The sequence below is a fragment of the Nannospalax galili genome, unplaced genomic scaffold (genome assembly GCF_000622305.1).
Source record: "Nannospalax galili isolate Female #2095 unplaced genomic scaffold, S.galili_v1.0 scaffold1436, whole genome shotgun sequence".
Classification (NCBI taxonomy): domain Eukaryota; kingdom Metazoa; phylum Chordata; class Mammalia; order Rodentia; family Spalacidae; genus Nannospalax; species Nannospalax galili.
Genome location: NW_008338997.1, coordinates 325,849 through 346,070, shown reverse-complemented (window position 1 = coordinate 346,070; position 20,222 = coordinate 325,849). Strand labels below are relative to the sequence as shown.

The 20,222-nt window shown below is 49.5% G+C and overlaps 1 protein-coding gene across 17 annotated transcripts in view; it reads left to right on the top strand.

Moving 5' to 3' along the window:
* The window catches only part of Dock6 (dedicator of cytokinesis 6), a 69,574-nt gene that overhangs the window by 22,153 nt on the left and 27,199 nt on the right, over positions 1-20,222 (top strand). For 8 of the 17 annotated variants that reach the window (XM_029563767.1, XM_008833566.3, XM_029563763.1 and 5 more), the window contains 16 exons: positions 323-440; positions 525-595; positions 801-939; positions 1,035-1,136; positions 2,102-2,188; positions 2,397-2,628; positions 2,892-3,053; positions 4,633-4,796; positions 6,147-6,251; positions 9,261-9,353; positions 9,600-9,695; positions 11,287-11,427; positions 12,477-12,590; positions 12,849-13,019; positions 14,264-14,403; positions 14,494-14,663. In XM_029563767.1, coding sequence (XP_029419627.1) covers positions 323-440; positions 525-595; positions 801-939; positions 1,035-1,136; positions 2,102-2,188; positions 2,397-2,628; positions 2,892-3,053; positions 4,633-4,796; positions 6,147-6,251; positions 9,261-9,353; positions 9,600-9,695; positions 11,287-11,427; positions 12,477-12,590; positions 12,849-13,019; positions 14,264-14,403; positions 14,494-14,663 — 2,105 coding nt within the window. The other 9 variants (XM_008833564.3, XM_029563764.1, XM_029563765.1 and 6 more) reach the window with 8 other exon arrangements.

The window sequence follows — 20,222 nt, the reverse complement described above, 5'->3', positions numbered from 1 at the left end:
GGGGAAAGAGAGACAGGGCCTGGACCCCAGATTCTGACTCTGTCTCTACCTGAGAGGCAGGTCCCATAATTCCAATGGGTGGACAAGGTGGAAGTTGGGGCAGAGGACAATCATGCCCCAGGGCCACCTTTTTTTTTTTCTTTTTAGAGACAGTTACTCCCTGTAGCTCAGGCCAGCTTCCATCTCACAGAAATTTGCCTGCCTCCAGAGTGATAGGAGTAAAGGCATGCACCACTATGCCTGGCTAGTACCTGGCTGGTTCTTTCTGGCACCCCAACCTCTCCAGAGGTTCCTCTGACACCCCCATTTCCCATCCCTCCAGGAATCTCCTGTTTGTGTACCCACACAGACTCAACTTCAGCAGCCGCCAGGGCTCTGTGCGCAACCTGGCCGTGCGGATCCAATACATGGCTGGTGAGGATCAGAGCCAGGCCCTTCCGGTGAGTGATGGTGCCCTGGAGAGAAGGGGTCAAGGCAGGGCTGGGATGTTCCCAGCAGGGCTCTCATATTCCCCACTCCCTCAGGTCATCTTTGGGAAATCTAGCTGCAGTGAGTTCACCCGTGAGGCCTTCACACCAGTGGTCTACCATAACAAGTAGGCAGGATTGGGACTCGGGAACATGGAAGGACCCTGGAGGTGTTCAGGGTTGTGGGACAGTTGGGAGATGTGTAGGCATGGGAGCAGGAAGAAGGGGGTCATGGGTCCTGGGGGTGCAAATGAGATAACTTGATGCGGGGTGTCATCTTGTGGGATTCTAGCTCCATAGCTGGCCCCTTACCCCTTGGCTCTGTCCTATCAGGTCCCCTGAATTCTATGAAGAATTCAAGCTGAGACTTCCTGCTTGCATGACTGACAACCATCACCTCTTTTTTACATTCTACCACATCAGCTGCCAGCCTCGGCCGGGCATGGCCCTGGAGACACCTGTGGGCTTCACTGTGAGCCACAGTCACCCCCATAGCCTCCTCCCCTGTCCCCATTCCTTAGGGAACCCTGGCCATACCTCATCCTTGTTCATCCATCCTCTCCCTAGTGGATCCCATTACTCCAACATGGCTGCCTGAGGACCGGTCCCTTCTGCCTGCCCGTGTCTGTGGACCAGCCTCCACCCAGCTACTCTGTGCTCACCCCTGATGTACGTACCTGAGCTCCCCAACTCTGATACCCTCATTGCCCCTAAATGCATTGCTCTCATGGGCCCTTTGCAGCTTCCTGCCCGACTTTCCTCTATGTCCCTGGAAGGCTTGCTGGCCTTTACGGACCTCTGGGTCCCCTTGAGCTACCTGCCCACCCTGCTAGGATGCTTCTGTGGGCTACTGCACCCGGCATGTCCCTTCCTGTACTCCAGCTAGCTAGCCCTTGCCTCTCTCTCACTGTCCCCCTCTAAGGGATCCTCTCTGGTTATTAGCACCAGTCCTTTGTGATTTTTTTTTTTTTTTGTCTTTTTTTTGAGACAGGGTCTCCCTGTAGCCCCAGCTGTCCTGGAACTCACTATGTAGACCAGGCTGGCCTTGAACTCACAGAGATCTGCCTGCCTCTGCCTCCTGAGTGCTGGGATTAAAGGTGTGCGCCACCACACCCAGCTTTTTCCTTTTTTGAGGCAGGGTCTCATATAGCTCAGGCAGGCCTCAAATTCTATACAGATGACGTTGACCTTGAACTCTTGATCCTTGCCTCTGCCTCCCAAGTGCTAGGACAACAGGCATACACCATGATACCTGGCTTTCCCTCTATAATGTTTGCTTCCTCATTAACCCCATTATACCACCTCTGTCCCCCTTCCCCTCCACTACCTCATGAATGCCCCTGTGGTCTCAGGTTCCCCCCCATGAATGCTATTCCTAAGTCATTGCTTTTTCTGGTTCATGTTCACACCCCATTTTCTGCTTACCCCCCATGAGCATGTGGTTTCCAGCCTATCCTTGGGGTCTTCCTTTACCCTCTGGGAATGGACTAGGGAGCGGGTACCCAGCTACTCCCTCAGGCTGGGCCACAATCTGACCATGGTGTTGCAATTATGACCAGGGCCACGGCCTGGCCTGGTGGCCTGATGCCTGGGGGACGGTCAGTCCATGCCCATCCCACTTCTCTTTCCCGCAGGTGGCACTGCCGGGCATGCGCTGGGTGGACGGTCACAAGGGTGTGTTCAGTGTGGAGCTCACAGCCGCATCATCTGTGCACCCCCAGGTACAGCGTGGGATGGGAACCCAAGACCTCCTGGCCCTTTCCCCTTCTGTTACCCTGAGATTGAGTAAGACTGGCAGCTGGCTATGGAAGGGCTGGCCTGGAGCCATTGGACGTGACTTCGTCCATCTGACCCACAGTGCTAACTCAGGTGGAGGGGGTGGCCTCCAACCCCTGTCCCCTGAGCTCTCATGTCCTCCCTTTTACCCAGGACCCCCACTTGGATAGGTTCTTCACCCTGGTACATGTTCTCGAAGAAGGGTCCTTTCCATTCCGCCTCAAGGATACAGTGCTGAGCGAGGGCACCATGGAGCAGGAGCTACGGGCCAGCCTGACTGCGCTGCGCCTCGCTAGCCCTGAGCCTCTTGTGGCCTTTTCCCACCATGTCCTTGACAAGCTGGTCCACTTGGTTGTGCGCCCCCCCATCATCACTGGCCAGATAGGTGAGCCTGTGTGTCCTCTGGCCTCAAAGAGCCCCCCCCCCAATTTCCTACCCCTGAGTTTTTTCCTATAGTTGATTTGTTTCTCTGACCTCTGTTTCCCCATATGAAAAATGTCCCCCAGGCCCCCTGAACCCCAGAGCAGGTCCTTTAAGATCCCCAGTGAGCCCTTGTACCCTTGTGTCCCCTTCTCTGGAAGGTGACTGAGAAGGTGAGAGGCCTTGCATTATGGAACTTGACCTCTGCTCCTCTTCTCTGCCCAACAGTGAACCTGGGCCGGGGGGCCTTTGAAGCCATGGCTCATGTAGCCAGCCTTGTGCATCGGAGCCTGGAGGCCGTCCAGGATTCTCGTGGTCACTGTCCACTGCTGGCTGCCTATGTCCACTATGCCTTTCGTCTTCCTGGTGGTGAACTTAGCCTGCCAGGCGGTATGTGTTGGCTGGGAACCTTGGGAGATGGGCAAAGCACATCAGGTGAAAGCAAACAGCATGTACAAAGGCCTGGGGTCTTACAGACTGGCTTAGGTGACTTGCAAGACAGATAACACTTCACCCACTTTGGCTGCAGCCCCAGAGGTGTGGTTTCGAAAAATTTTTTGTTTATTTTTATTTTTTGATTTTGTATATGAGTATATTGCTTGCGTGTATGTAAGTGCACCCATGTCATGAAATGCCTGTGGAGATCAGAAGAGGGCATTGAATTCCCGGAACTGAAATTATGGATGGTTGTTAGCCGCCATGTGGGTGTTAGGAATCAAACCCCAGTCTTCTGCGAGAGCAGCCAGTGCTCTTAACTGCTGAGCCATCTCTCCAGCCCCAAGATGTGGTTTCTCCAGTCCCGATGCATGGTTTCTATATACTAGACTGCCAGCTTATTCAGCCAGTCAGCAGGAAGCTGAGAAGAGGGCTTCAAGCTGCGCTGCCTGTTGTTTTTTTGGTTTTAGGGTTTGTTTTTGTTTGTTTGTTTGCTTGCTTGCTTTTGAGATAGGGTCTCCCTGTAGCCCCAGCTGACCTATGTAGACCAGGCTTGTCTTGAACTCACAGAGATCCAACTGCCTCTGCCTTCCAAGCTCTGGGATCAAAGGTGTGTGCCACCATGCCTGGCAGCTGCCTGGTTTTGAGTACTGTTCTATTGGCTAGAAGCTGTGTGACCCTGGGCAAATGCCTTCCCCTCTGAACATGTTTCCCATTTCTAAACTGGGATAATAATGCTGTCTACCTCACAAAGACACTGGTAGTGAGAAGTGACAGCCATCTTTGTAAAGTTCTTTAGACATAGTGAGCATTCAACAAAATCGGTTTTATTAGCTAGGTGTGGTGGGTGCACACTTTTTACACTTTAATCCCAGCACTGGGAGGCAGAGGCAGGGGAATCTATATGAGTTCAAGGCCAGCCTGGTCTGCATAGCAAGTTCCAGGCCAGCTGTGGCTATAGGGAAACCCTGTCTCAAAAATAAAAAAATAAAAAAGTGGTTTTGGCAAGGCCTGAGCTCAGTGGTAAAGCACTTGCCTAGTGTACCTGAGGTACTGGGTGTGAGTTCCAGCACCAGAAAGAAAGAAAAGGGGAGACCAGAAAGGGAGGGAGGGAAGGAGGAAGGGTGCGAGGAGGGAGGGAGGGAGGAAAGAAAGAGGGAGGAGGTAAGGAGGAATGGAAGGAAGAGGAAAAGAAGGAGGGAGGGAAGAGGGAGACGGGGGGGGGGTAGAAAGGGAAGGGAGAAGGGAGGAAGGAAGGATTTTGGGCTGTGAGTGTGGCTCATTGGTACCTTGGATTTCATTCCCAGCCCTGAAAGAAAAGAAAATTGGATCTTTTCCCCAATTAGTAGATAAATAATAATGCTGCAAAATGCCTACATCCCAGGCTTTGCTGTACATTCTCTCTGCTCATTCTCAAAGCTGCTGTCCAGCAAGGCCATGGTAGCTCAGAATTGAGCCATTTCACCTGGATTGTGGGTTGAGCGGGATGGACCCATCCAGGCAGGTGATGCTCATCCTGTGCCCGGCATCCTAGGGGCCTCTCTGGCTACTCTGCAGCCAGCCACACTGGCTCGCAGCTCTGGCCGCCCTGCAAGCCTCTACCTGACACGTTCTAAGAGCATCAGTAGCAGCAACCCTGACCTGGCCGTGGCCCCTGGCTCCGTGGACGATGAGGTAGCCCGCATCCTAGCCAGCAAGGTAGGATTCGGGGGCTGGCACCCTCCAACCTCCCCTACCTGGAACCCTAGCCTCCCAGGCCTGTCTGCCCAGTGGGCGGGTGAAGACTCTCCATGTTGAAGGGGCTGGTAAACCAGAGGGCACCACCTGGAAGAAGGTCAGTCCTGCTGCATGAGAAGGCTACAGCTGTCTCCCTTGCAGAGCTGTGGAGTTCTGCATTCCATGGTTGATGGATGATAGGGACAAGGGCCTGTTTCAACAAAAAGTATGGTGTACATGGTGCAGCAGGTATGCACATGTGCACAGGTATGTCTATGCATGTGCTCCATGCACAGATGTATAAAGATGTGTATACATATATGCAGCTGGTATGCATACACGTATATACACATATATCCCATGCACACATATATAGGGTGCATATACACATATACCCTATGCACACACATAGATGCATATACACACATTCCTGATGCACACATACACACAATTACCCCATGTGCACACAAACAGATTCCCCATGCACACATGTACACAGGTGCATGTATACACATTCCCCGTGAACACATGTACACATGTGCATATAGATATTCCCTGTGTACACAGGTACATGTGTGCATATGCAACCAGTACAGAGGTACATTTACACACATTCCCCATGCACACATGTACATAGGTCTATATATACACATTCCCATGAATACATGTGCATATACACATGTTCCTCATGTGCACTTATGCACAGGTACATATGTACACATCCCCATGCACACACACACATACATAAGTGCACGTATACACATTCCCTATGCACGAGGGTATCCATGTAAATGCACACAAATTATCCACGCACAAACATTCATGGTGTATATGCACCCCACACACAAATTCACAGTGCATGTGCACACATTCCCCACACACATGGGTACACTGTGTATACACACACATTCTCCATGCACACAGGTGCATGGGTACACATATATGTTTCCTATGCACATAAGCATACTGTGCATATGCATATCTTCCCCACACACATGATTACATGGTATATATGCACATACCCACAGTGCTGTGTACTTAGCTATATATATTCCATCTTCACATGTACATAGTACATGTCCTCATGTCCCGTGTGCACATGCATCCCTGAACATACATACACATACTCTACCTGCTTCTGTGTGGGTTCATGTCCAAAGGCCTTCCAGGCAGTGACCCACTGCATGAGTGCATGCCCACAGCACATTTCCCAGGACTGTGCAGGAGCACACATGGCATGCATGTGGTTCAGGGCAGTGCCTACACTTGACATCCTGTCTCTCCTTTGTAGTGTTTGGTCCAGGGCATCACCCCTTCTCTGTGTGTCTCCAGGGCGTCGATCGCTCACACTCCTGGGTGAATTCTGCTTATGCTCCTGGAGGCAGCAAGGCTGTGCTGAGGCGGATACCCCCTTACTGTGGGGCTGACCCCAGACAGGTGCCTCTGTCCCTGCATCTGCATGTGTGTGACATCACCTCTGCATGAGCTGCTGCCCCCTTCCTGGCTACAATAAACTAACCCTGGCGGCTGTCTGAGAGACCCCTTATATCCTGCCTCATTGGGGCTGTGAAGGTCTCTGTAGAGAGATCACCCAGCATGCACAAAGTTCCATCCCCAGAACTGCAAAGCCAGGCGTACAGGCTAAATATGCTTTACCATGAGCTGCACTGATTTTTGTTGTTTTGTTGTTGTTTTTTTGAGACAGGGTCTCTCTGTAGCCCTGGCTGGCCTGGAACTTGCTATGTAGACCAGGCTAGCCTCTATCTCACAGCAATCCACCTGCCTCTGCCTCCTGGGTGCTGGGACTAAAAGCATGGGCCACCACACCCAGCTTCCCAGCATTGTTTTTTGATACAGGGCCTCACTGTAGCCCAGGCCAGCCTAATGGTTATGTAGCCAAGGATGACCTTGAACTTTTGATCTTCCTGCTTCCACCTTCAACTGCTAGGACTACCAGTGTGCACCACCAGGCTATGTTTACGGGGTGCCAACATGCCCAGCCTTTCTTCTTAATCTGAATTTGACTTTCTGGTAGTGCTGGGGATGAATCCCAGTGCCTCATGCATGCTACAAAGTGCTCTGCTACTGATCCACACCCCAGCCGTGCAGTGGCGTTTTCACCAGGGTCTTTACTCCTCAGTTTACTGAAGAGTCAGCTAAGCCTTGGAGAGCCACTAGGAAGAGTGACTCAGTAATGGTGGGGTGCTATCCCAGGCAGGAGGTGGCAGGAAGGCCAGTCTGCAGTGTGTGACCCGTCCATTTTACACATGCTGATCAGGGTATGGCTAGGACCATGGGAGCTACATATATACAGGTTCCAGGGAATGAGCTAATTTCATCACTGGACCACCTTTCCTGGCCAGTAAATGAGGCATGGACAGTGAAGCTTGAACTGCCTCCCTGTCCCCATTTCATCGATGGGGATGCTGAGGCCCAGGGAGGTACTGAGCCAGGCTGAGGCAGAGGGTGCCAGGCTGGAATCCAGAGCGCACAGCACCATGCCGCCTTCTCTGTCTTAGCTTCCTTTTCCCTCTCCTCTGCCCACATTCATGGCCTGGGCCTGTGGTCCTTTCTGTTCAACTCCATGCCCAGTCATCTCCTGTGGTCACAAACTTCTTCAAGCCACTGGCCAGCCTTTGTGTGTGCTCCTCCCTCCCAGGCTGACCTCTGCCCTCCGTCATCTTCATCATCTCTTCATCTGTGCCACCTCCCTCATCTTCACCCCTCCCTTGCTTTGCCACCACATCCACAGGCCTTTTTCTTTTGCATTTTCCCCCCTGGATGTTGGGGATGGAACTTGGGGCCTTGCACTACCCCCGAAGCACATCCCCAACCCTTTATTTATTTATTTGTTTGTTTGTTTGTGTGGAAGGAGAATGGGGTCAGAGGACAATTTTCAGGAGTTAGTTCTCTCCTTCTACCATATGGTCTTGGGGATTGAACTCAGGTCATCAGGCTTGGCAGCAAGCCCCTTTATCTGTTGAGCCACCTTGCTGGTGTTATTTCAATTTTCTATTTATTTTTAAAAGTTACCAGTGTGTGTGTGTGTGTGTGTGTGTGTGTGTGTGTGTGTGTGCGCGCGCGCCTGTTTGTGTGTGTGTCTGTGTCTGTGTGCCTGTGTGTGTGTATGTGTGTGTGCCTGTGTGTGTGCGCATGTGTGTGTGTGTGTGTGTGTGCCTGTGCGCGCGCGCACGCGCGCGCGCGCGCGCGTGTGTGCGTGCATGCGCGCATGTGCTGGCATCAGCTTCAGGTGTTATTGTTTATAAGACTTTTTTTTTTTTTTTTTGTCTTTTTTGAAACAGGGTCTCCCTGTGGCCGTAGCTGACCTAAACTTGATGTGTAGACCAGATTGGCCTCATTCTTACAGGGCTTTGGCCTTCCTCTGCCTCCTGAGTGATGGGATTAAAGACTTGTATCACACATCACTGTGCCTGGCCTTGTTGGTTTTGTTTTGTTTTGTTTTGTTTTTGAGACAGAGTCTCTCACTAGAGCCTGGAGCTCACAGATTAGGCTAGGCTGACTGACCAGTGAACTCCATGGTCTCTTTGAGACAGGGTCTCCCTGTAGCCCCAGCTGTCCTGGAACTCACTATGTAGACCAGGCTGGCCTTGAACTCACAGAGATCCGTCTCCCTCTGCCTCCTGAGTGCTGGATTTCAGGTGTGTGCCACCACATTCCCTGATCTATCTTCTCCGTCTTTGTCTGTCTTTCCCCCTATCTCTGTCTTACCTTCTCTTTTTCTTTCTCCTCTCACATTCTCTTCTCCTCCGTCCCTTTCTCCTTCCCTCTTCCTTTCTTCTGTCTCTTTTCCTCCCTCCCTCCTTCCCCTTCCTCTTCCCTTCCTTTCCTTTATTGTGAGACAAGTTGTCCTATGATGTGGAACTCACAATCTTCCTGCCTCAGCATCCCTACTCCTGGGATTTTGGGTGTGTTCCCTCATGCCTGCCTTCCTCTGTGTCTTCCTACAAAGCCACTAATACCATCATGGGGCCCCACCCTCATGACCCCAATAGTCCTAATCCCCTACAAAGGTCCCACCCTCAGATGCCATCAATAAGGCTTTGGGGAATCAAATACCCAACACTAAGCCTTTCATCCTAGCACTTGGGAGGTAAAGGCAGGAGCATCAGGAATTTAAGGCCAGTCTTGGCTACATAGTGAATTGGAGGCCAGCCTGGGCTACATGAGATCCTGTCTTTAAAAAAAAAAAAAAAAAAAAAAACCACCAAAAAACAGAATTTCTAATGTGAGTGAACTTTCAGGAGATGCACTTAAACCATAGCCTGAGCTCCGAGGACTGTTTCCTTCCATGTTCATGCCAACTCATCTCTCCCCAACCCACATCCACATGGACAGGTCTGTCCTCCATCTGAACTGTCTCATCTCTACCATCCATATCACTAACTCACTTCACCATCGCATGCTGTCCACCCCATCCCATCCTAGGCCATCGACTGCAACTCTAGCCGTGCCTCCTCCTACCTTGAGGCCTCCTCCTCAGCCTCGATGACCCCCCAGCCAAGACCCACTATACCAAAGGTAGTAGGGGGAGAGGGTGGCTGATCCCATGTGCACCCCTGCTTCCCCATGGCAAAAGGGTCTAGGGCTCCTCCCCACATACAAAGCCCAGCAGAGGCTGGAGATCACACTGGTCCTGCTCCTGCATGGCTGCCTGTTGCTCAGACCCCATCCCAGGCTTGGGGCTGCATCCCTTGTGTCATGCTTTCTGGAGGGTTTGTGGGTTGGGTGTACATGGCCCTTGGTAACCCCCAACCCTGCCCGCAGCTCCTGCATGAGGAGCTGGCTCTGCAGTGGGTGGTGAGTGGGAGCACTGTACGAGAGATGGTCCTGCAGCACGCCTGGTTCTTCTTCCAGCTCATGGTGAGGACCCCACACCCTCAATCCAGGGAGACCTCATATTGTACCTGAGAACCCGAAGAAATGGTCTCTAGACTCTTCAAATGATAGGCCAAGCATGCGGCGTGTGCCTTTAATCCTAGCACTCAGGAAGCAGGGGCAGGAGGATCTCCGTGAGATTGGGCCAGCCTGGACTACATAGCAAGTTCAAGGCTGGCTGGGGCTGCAGGGAGACCCTGTCTCCAAAAAGAGAAAGTGGTGGTGGACAGGCAAACATTTAAGGGGATGGCTCCCTGGAGCCCCTGACACTGATGCTGCCTTTCTTGAGAGAACACCTGGACCCAGAGAAGGGGCACTTCTTCCAAGAGACATTTCCACATACTGACATCAGGCTTGAACCTCCCAAATTCCTTTAAGAAACACCTTGATGTCACCTTTTCCAGTACCTGCTGGTCCTTTCTCTGCCAGGCCCCCTGATGAAGTCCAGATTCCTCAAACTCGGCCCCTTAGGGGCTGGGCCAGTGGCTCCATCAGTGCTTGCCACACAATCCTGAGGACCCCAGAATTTGTGAAGATGTAAAGGCTAGGTGTGGGGCATACCTATAATCCCAGCACTAGGGAAGTGGAGACAGGATGATCCCTGGAACTCCCTGGCCAGCCAACCTAGTGAAATCAAGGTCCTCCAGGCCCCAATGACAAAAACTGTACAAGAGGGGGTTAGGCATGGTGGTGCATGCCTTTAATCCCTGCATTCAGGAGGCAGAGGCAAGAGAATCTCTGAGTTCAAGGCCAGCCTTGCCTACATAGTGAAGTTCCAGGTCAGTTGGGGCTACATAATGAGACCGTCTCAAAAAAATCCCCAAAATCCCCAAGAGGTAGACACCTCTGGCCTCCACATGCAACTGTCTCACACAGACACCTCATGCTTACAAAACATAGAGCTTGAGGTTCCACTGTCAGCCTGGCACCACCCAAGTCCCTCCTACCCCTCCCACTCATCAAGCCCTGCCCACATGACTCAAGCTCCTCCCATGGCCCTCCAGCTCTGCCCATGTGTATTAAGCTCCTCCCTCAGCCCTCAAGCCCCAACCCTTCAACTACAACTCCTGAGCTCAAGCCTTTTTAAAAAATATTTTTATTGAATTTTCGTATATTTCATACAGAACATCTTAATCATCTTTATATCCCCTTCCCCATTGGCCCCCTCTCATAGCTCCCCCCACTGGAATTCATACATTCTGTCACTTGTGTTAAGGCCTATCATGTCAAGTTAGTGTCCCCAGATGTCCCTCAGTGCAAGTTCATCCACCGAGGTCTAGTCAGCCTGTCTAGAATCCCTCCCTTTAAGAGCAGCCCTGTTCTTATGCCCTCTGTTCTTGCCTTTAAAGCCCTGCCTGTCACTCCAGCACCCCATTTCCCCTGAAGCCCTGCCTACATATCTTAAGTTGCTCCCTGCCACTTTGAACCTCCAGTTACTAGGCTCAGGTCCTCCTTCCTCACCACCAAAGCCCCGACCATTCTGCCAGCTCTCCACAGCCCTCAAGCTATGTCCATGTCCCCAGAGCTCCACTCATGGCCCTCAAGCCACACTCCTGCCCATTTGGCTTATCCTCAGGTGAAAAGCATGCAACTGCACCTGATTCTGAGCCAGCGCCTGAACACACCCCGAAAACTGCGCTTTCCTGGGCGCTTCCTGGATGACATCTCAGCCTTGGTGGGCTCTGTGGGTCTAGAGGTCATCACACGGGTCCACAAGGTGAGGAGGGACTTGGGGCCTCCAGAAAGAAGTGGCCTAAGAAAAGGGGAAACAGCCAGGTGGGTAGACACCAGTGCTGTAGGAAGAGATGCAGTTTGCCGTGAGGGTCTGTTCATGGTCTCTTAGTATTATTTTTTAACTTTTTGTGATTTATTTATTTTAATTTATTTGTATGAGTGTTCTGCCTGCTGGCATGTATGTAAGTGCACCACATGTGTGATGTGCTGTCAGAGGCCTGAAGAGGGCGTTGGATCCCCTGGAACTGTAGTTACAGATGGTGGTAAGCTGCCATGTAGGTGCTGGGAACCAAACCTGGGTCTTCTGCGAGAGTAGCCAGGTTAAGAACCTCAGAACCTCTGAGTCATCTCTCCAGCCCTGTCCTGATATTATTAAATTACATTTATTTATTATTTATTTATGAGTGTGTATGCACATGGGCACACACATCACAGTGCATGTTGAAGGTCAGAGGCCAAAGAGAAATGGCTCTTGAGAATTTGATGGAACCATTTCAGGTTTTTGAAATGCTGCTGTGGCCCACATCAGCCCTTATACAATCTTTGTGCTGGTCTTAAAGTCTCTATGTTGGTTTCCCTGAAGCTTTCCCAAGTGCTGACATTAGTGTGGTGACATGAGTAATGGACACTGCATTTTCATTCATTCCTTTGACATTTAATGAGCACCAGCTGTTTCCAGCTCCATGAGCAAGACAGACCCAGCCAGATGTGATGCCACATGCTGTGACCCTAACACTCAGAAGACCCACACAAAAGGGTCATAAATTCAAAAATAATAGAATATGGCTAGGCATGGTGGTGCATGCCTTTAATCCCAGCACTCTGGAGGCAGAGACAGAGCTCTGTGAGATTGAGGCCAGCCTGATCTACATAGTGAGTTCCAGGCCAGCTGGGGATACAAGGAGACCCTATCTCAAAAAAACTGAAATAAAAAGAAAAAGACCAAGCGAGTTGGAGACATCATATAGAGGTGGCCTTGGTGAACGAGACTGGGCAGTGTGGACACGGACTGAGAGGATCCTGTGTCCCCAGGATGTGGAAGTGGCTGAACGTCTCAACGCCAGCCTGGCTTTCTTCCTCAGCGACCTGCTGTCTATAGCAGACAGGGGCTTCGTGTTCCGCCTGGTACAAGCTCACTACAAGCAGGTAAGTGTGGGGGTGGCTAGCGTGTGAGGGTATGGCCAGGGTAGATGGTTGTGGCATATGCAGGTGTTTGCATGGCCAGTGTATGAGTGAGTTGAGCGTGGCCAGTGCCTGAGTGGTTGATAGCATGGGTGGGCGTGGCAATACCTGAGTGGCTGAAGGTGGGTGGGTGTGGCTGAGATGTCCGCCAGATGAGGGATGTAGGGATGGTCTGTGAGCAGAGCTATGGTGAAGTCACTGCTGCTGCTCCCTTACCTACAGGTGGCCACCCGGCTACAGTCATCCCCCAACCCAGCCTCCCTGCTGACCCTGCGCATGGACTTCACCCGAATCCTGTGCAGCCACGAGCACTACGTGACCCTCAACCTCCCTTGCTGTCCCCTGTCGCCGCCAGCCTCCCCCTCCCCCTCCTTGTCCTCTACCACCTCCCAGGTAGGCCCCTGCACATCTCTCCCTTCTCCCACATCCCTCCCCCTCCTCTGCCTCCCCTATCCTCTACCCCCTCCATCTTCCTTTCCCTTTCATCCTCCCCCTCCCTCCTCCCTCTTCTCTGTTGGGTTTTGGTTTCCTATCTTCAACCCAGTCTTCCACATTTCTGGGTACTTCCTGGTAGGCTTCTGCCCAGGTGGACCCTTGACCTTTGACTTTTCACCTCTGAGTCTTCACCCACATCTGATCATTCTCAGAGATTTCCCAGGAAAAACAACCCCAGAACCTAATTCTCAGACTGACTTTCCATATGCTGTCTCTTTGAGTGTGAACCCCATGCCCCATCACTTAAGGGATAGGTTAATCCTGACCTCTCACTTCTGACCTTTAACACTATGCTCATGGTAGTCCCGCTGCACCATCACTGCTATCCCACAGTGAGTGTGGGGGCAGTATCATGACACACTACTGTTAATTTTTTCTTTAAAAAAAAAAAAACATTTGAGCTAGTGAGCTCTTGCAGAGGACCTGGATTCAGTTCCCAGCACCCACATGGTGGCTAATAATACCCTCTTCTAGCCTCCGTGGTCACCCACACATACATATACATATCTTACACAATAAATAAGATAAATAAATAAATAAAATCTTATGGTCAGGTGTGGCAGGTAGATCTTTGTGGTTTAATAAGGCGTTCCAGGCCAGCCAGAGCTACATAGTGATGACCTGTCCCAAAAAGGGCATGGTGGCACGCGCCTTTAATCCCAGTGCTCATCTTTAATCCCAGCACTCGGGAGGCAGAGGCAGGCAAATCTCTGTGAGTTCAAGGCCAGCCTGGTCTATGTAGTAAGTTCTAGCCCAGCTGGGGCTGTAGTGAGAACCACTCAAAAAAAAAAAATTATCTATTTTGTGTGTGAACACATGTGTGCCATGATGTGCATGTGGAAGTCAGAGGACAAGTTGTACAAGTCAGAGCTCTCCACCATGTGGGTTCTGGGAATTGAATTCAGGTCCTCAGGCTCAGCTGAAAACCCTTTTATCTGCTGAGCCAACTTCCTGGCCACTTCTGAGGAGATTTTAGGAGTGGAAAGTGAGAAATACCCAGACTAGGACTTGTAGGTTCGTCTCTTTCATCCCAATCTCTTATCTCTAGCTCCTGATAATATGGCTTGAGTAACTCCCAAGATGGCCATCATAGTCACCTTATACCTCTGACCCCTGTCCCTGGACACCCCACTTTTCTGCAGAGTTCCGCCTTCTCCAGCCAGTCTCCCGACCCCAAGGTGACCAGCATGTTTGAGCTGAGTGGAACCTTCCGTCAGCAGCATTTTCTGTCTGGACTTCTGCTGACTGAACTGGCCCTGGCCCTGGAGCCTGAGGCTGAGGGGTGAGTAGGGGGGTCTTGGGTATGTCCAGGGCAATGCACAATAGGCCAGGAGCCTTGTCTGCTCTGTACTGAGCACCCCTTTCGCCACAGGGCATCCGTTTTGCACAAGAAGGCCATCAGTGCAGTGCACAGCCTGCTATGCAGCCACGACATTGACCCTCGCTACACAGAGCCCACTGTGAAGGCCAGGGTGGCTGAGCTGTACCTGCCCCTACTCTCCATTGCCAGGGACACACTGCCACGGCTGCACAGCTTCACAGGTCAGATCACTGGGAAAGGAGGGGATACCATGATCCTCTAGGGCATGGGATCGGGAAGTCAGGACAACGGAAGCAAGCAGAGTTGACCCAAAGGTCAGCAGACCAGGTTCAGGTTCTACTATACGGCCTTGAACCTGTGACATCCCTGAACTTTGTTTCTCACCTGTGAATTGAAACAGCTTTGGTGTGTGTTACATCACACAGAAATATGTGCAAATATGGAGTACTATAAAACTGACATTAGAGTGGGCATGGTATTGCAGGCCTAGATCCCAGCACTCAGGAGGCAGAGAAAGCTGGATCTCCGGGAGTTTGAGGCCAGCCTGGTCTAAATAGTGAGTTCCAGGCTACAAAGAGACCCTATGTCAAAAAATCAAACAAGGGGTTGGAGAGATGGCTCAGCAGTTAAAAACACTGGCTGCTCTTGCGGAAGACCTGAGTTTGTTTCCCAGTAACCATATGGCAGAGAGCAGCCATCTGTAATTCCAATTCCAAGGGATCTGACACCCTCTTTTAGCCTCTGTGGGTATTGTACACATGGTGCATTTATATACATGCAGGCAAAACACTCATACATATAAAATAAAAATAAATAGACGTTATTTAAAAAACAAAGGCAAACAAAAATCCCTGACATTGGTAGCCTGTGCCAAGTGGGAGGCACAGTGCCAGTGCCAGCATGCTTTACCTTCTGAGGGAAGCTGAGGACAGCTAAACGGGAGGATGGGAGTGATAGAAATAAAAGTCAAGGTCCAAGGATCCCATCAATGCTGTACAAAGAACAGGTGGGTAAAATAACTCAGCAAGGCACAATTTTCTTTTACAAAAGGGTATGTTGTGTGGTCAGTCAGACCCAATAAGCACACAGGGTCCAAAAGCTTGGTAGGCTTTTATCTATAAAGCAAGAATACTATATTTTGCTAGGCATGGTGGTACACATCTTTAATCCCAGCACTTGGGATGCAGAGACAGGTGGATCTCTGTGAGTTCAAGGCTAGTGTGGTCTACATAGGGAGTTCCAGGCCAGCTGGGGCTACAGGGAGACCCTGTCTCAAAAAAAAAAAAAAAAAAAAAAAAAAAAAAGAGTGCCACGTCTTTTCTCTGTTGGCTGGGGTTTCTCCTCACAGGCTTTCAGAATCTGGGCTAAGGGAGAAGAGCTCCATTGCCCCAGGCCATCAAGTTCAGGAATGCATTAGGGCCCTTTACCAGGCCCAGCAGGGCCTTTCTTTAGAACAAAAGTTTTACAGAGTGTTGTGGGATTAAAAGATAAGAATTCCTTGTGCCTGTAGACCCAGCACCTGGGAGGCAGAGGCAGGAGGATCTCTGTGAGTTCAAGGCCAACCTCATCTACATAGTGAGTTCCAGGACAGCTGGGGCTACAGGGAGACCCTGCTTTAAATAGAAAAAAAAAAAAAAAGGTATGATAGTCAAGATACCACTCCAGTAAGGCTATCTAAAAGGGTCCAAAAGTAAATCAGTGGCTTTATTTGCATAATTGCAGGATAAAGGTAGGAAAGGAAGTCTTTAACTGATATCTAGAACAAGATGTGAGGGAAGAGAAAAAGCAAGAGCATTATGAGTTCTCAGGAACAAGGAGAGCTTCCTGATGGGCTCACAAGAGCATCCATCTATTGGGTTTCTCCTTGTTTTTCTTTTGGCTTCCAAGGGTGGACTCCAGAGTGATGAACTCAAGGTTTGCTTTCAGGCACTTTCATGCAGTTGGAATGGCTAAAAATCACAGTGTGAGTTCTCTCCCAAATGGGAGGGAGACAGGGAGAGAAAAGTAATGTAGTCATCATTTAATTTTTAAGTTAAAACAATATTGGAGCTGGGCATGGTGGCCCACACCTTTGATCCCAGCACTCGGGAGGCAGAGGCAGGTGGATCTCTTTGAGTTCAATGCCAGTCTGGTCTACATAGTGAGTTCCAGGACAGCTGGGGCTGCAGGGAGACCCTGTCTCAAAAAGACAAAAAACAAAACAAAAAAACCAACAAAAGAATATTGGGCCTGTCTTAGCTGCAGGCAGGCACTGCAGTGTTGAATTGTGTCATGGTCTGAAGTCTTATATCTGAGTAACGTTTGTCTCATCAAGAAGAAAATCATTAGTGAGAATTGTCTAAGTAATATCTCGTGTGAACTTGAGCCTAGTGGCTGAGAGGGATAATCCCTTGGACTCTTTTTTTTGGCTTTTTGACACAGGGTCTCCCTGTAGCCCCAGCTGGTCTGGAACTCACAGAGATCTGCCTGCCTCTGTCTGCCTCCCGAGTGCTGGGACTAAAGGCATATGCCACCATGCCTGACATCTCTTTTTTTAATTTTTATTTTATTTATTTATTTATTTATTTATTTATTTATTTATTTATTTATTTATTTATCTTTTTGAGACAGGGTCTCCCTGTAGCCCCAGCTGTCCTGGAACTCACTATGTAGACCAGGCTGGCCTTGAACTCACAGAGATCTGCCTGCCTCTGCCTCCGGAGTGCTGGGATTAAAGGCGTGTACCACCATGCCTGGCTACTTTTTATTTTTTTTAAAAATATTTATTATTTTTATTTTATGTGTATGAGTGTATTGCTTGCATGTAGGTGAGTGCACATGTGTTGTGCAATGCCACAGGGGTCAGAAGAGCGCTTCGGATTCCCCTGGAACTGGAGTTAAGGACGGTTTGTAGCTGCCATGTGGGTGCTGGGAATCAGACCCAGGTCCTCTGCAAGAGCAGTCAGTGCTCTTAACCGCTAAGCCATTTCTCTAGCCCTTTTAACCTTTTTAAAAATTAATTAATTTATTTATTTATTGTCTTTTTGAGACAGGGTCTCCCTGTAGCTCTAGGTGGCCTGGAACTCACTATGTAGACCAGGCTGGCCTTGAATTCACAGAGATCTGTCTGCCTCTGCCTCCCAAGTGCTGGGATTAAAGGCATGTGCCACCATGCCCAGCTATTTTATTTTGTATGTATGGGTGTATTGCCTGCATGTACGTGGGTGCACCCGTGTCAGATCCCCTGGATACAGCCCCCTCTCTTTTTTTTCAAGAAAAGCACCCAGTGAAGTTAGAATAGTAGAAGGAGAAACTACCCTCAGATATGTAGGCTCCAAAAAATAGGAAATTAAGAAGGAATTCATGGTCTCAAACCAAGGGAAGGAGTCCATGTTTCTTACTACCATTTGTACTTGTGAATGCCAAGCAGTGTCATCTGAATCTACTCTCCAGGTTGTCAAGTGCACTTTTCCCTTCCTCTTTCCCCTGCTCATAGTGCTCAATCCTCTACACAAGCCATATCTGGAAAAGGCTTCTGAGGGAAGCAGAAGAATGGGGAGGTGTGCCCCTGAATGTCACCTTGACTCCATTTTGTTTTACTCAAGCATGTCTTAAACTGCGATCAGACAAATCTGCGGCCCTCCTTGTTGACTGGAAATCATGACATGTAGAAAACAATTCATTAATAATAGTCAATCTTGATTTAAAACTAGCAGGCTGTGTGGAAGTTATACCCATTTAGAAAAGTAACTGCCTAGGGACCATATGATCTAAGGCCTTTTCAGACCTAACCATACCAAGCCACTCTGCTCCTTTTTTTTGTTTGTCTTTTGCCTTTTTGAATCAGGGTCTCCCTGTATCCCCTGCTGGCCTGGAACTTACTATGTAGACGAGGCTGGCCACGAACTCAGAGATCCGTCTGCTTCTGCTTCCCAAGCGCTGGCATTAAAGGCGTGCGCCACCACGCCCTGCCTTCTGTTCCAGTTTTTATCTTTTTATACATATATGGCCAACTCTTGGTCACAAAATGTTTTTTCCTGGTCCCAAGGATCCTCCGGGTTTAATACAGAATATTTTCCCATTTGGCCTCTTTAGTCTATGAAAAAATAATGAATTCAGCTGAACCTTCATCTAGTCCTAGCTGGATATTAAAAGCCTTTCTGATACCTTGAGATTGAGGAGTCAGTTCTTTCCATCCCACTCATAGATCTCCTAGCTCCTCACTGTTTCCCATTGGTTTCATTTTTGTCATCCCATCTTGTTAGGGAATTTAACCTCAGGTGCCAGGACCTCCCTTGACCGGTGGGATGTTTTCCCAAATAACAGGTGTGGTCCTCTTGATAATCATCTGCCTTTCTCCCAAGAACAGAATGCTCGAGATAGACATTAATTCCACCAGGTACTGGGACCCTAAGAATTGGTCTGCCATACCACAGGGACTTTTAATAAATTCTTAAGTTCTCTTTTTAGATCTCTGCCCTCAGTACTACTTAGTGGGTCATGGACAAATCCAATTGCTCCCCCTTTGAGGGAGAATAAAGTCTGGACCTTTTCCTGGGGAGTCAGAGAGAAGTGGAGATTTTGGAGGTCATTTTTACATTGTTCAAAAAATTTTCTTTTCCTTAGGTGGGGCAAGAAGGGGTATTTTGAAAAGGGTAGGGAAGCCTCTGGCCCAGCTAGATGAGTTAATTTCCCCACTGTCTAGAGAATCTGTTTCTTTTCTTTCTTACTTTCTTTTTCTTTCCTTTTTTCCCCACAGAGCTCAGTTTGGCCTAATTATTTCCCATTCCGGTCCCTTAGAAGGTCAACCCCACCATCCCTAAGGAGGAGGCTTCTTGCATTTCAGTTTGCCATTTCACCCCTCCCTGACCAGTTCCCTTGAAGGAACTTGGATCAGGGCTCCACCAACCCCTGGAAGGCCCCAAGCACCAAGGCAGAACTTTGTCATCCCCATGACTTTTCTTACCTTGTTCTGTGCAGAATTGCTCAGTCTCCATGATGCCCGTCTCCTACATTGCTGAGAGTAATGATCTTGGGATCATTTCTGATCCAAGAAGTTCCAAATACTCAAGCCTTGGGGCCACTGCAACAGGCAGTGGGATGTGTCTATCCAAAGTTAGGGTTCTCAACTTCTTCCTAGATGGAATTAGAATCTTGGATGAGCCCCTAAATTGTTAAAAAAAAAAAAAAAAATCTGAGGCTCTAGGACCCCGTCAATACCACACAAAGAACACTGGAAGGAAGCAAAAATAACTCAGCAAGGCAGATTTCACTTTTGCAAAGGGATGCATTGTGTGGTCAGTCAGATCCAGCTAGCACACAGAATCCAGAAGCTTGGTCAGCTTTCATCCCAAACACAGGAATACTGTGTCTTTTGCCCATTGACTGTGGTCTGACTTCACAGTCTTTCCTGGTTGGCTAGTTTAAAAAACTTGGCATGAGCCGGGCGTGGTGGCGCACACCTGTAGTCCCAGCACTGGGGAGGCAAAGGCAGGTGGATCTCTGTGAGTTCAAGGCCAGCCTGGTCTACATAGCAAGTTCCAGGCCAGCTGAGGATACAGGGAGACACTGACTCAAAAAAGACCAAATAATAGTAATAATAATAATGATAATAAAGAGAAGACTAGTATTTAATGTTTCTTGCCACAGGAATTGGAGCTTTGTCTCCATTTCCCCATTCATACATTCTCTTTTTTTTTATAAAAATATTTTTTTTATTTTATTTATTATTTTTATTTTATGTGTACAAGTGTATTGCCTGCATGTATGTGAGTGCACCTGTGTCGTGCAATGCTGTACAG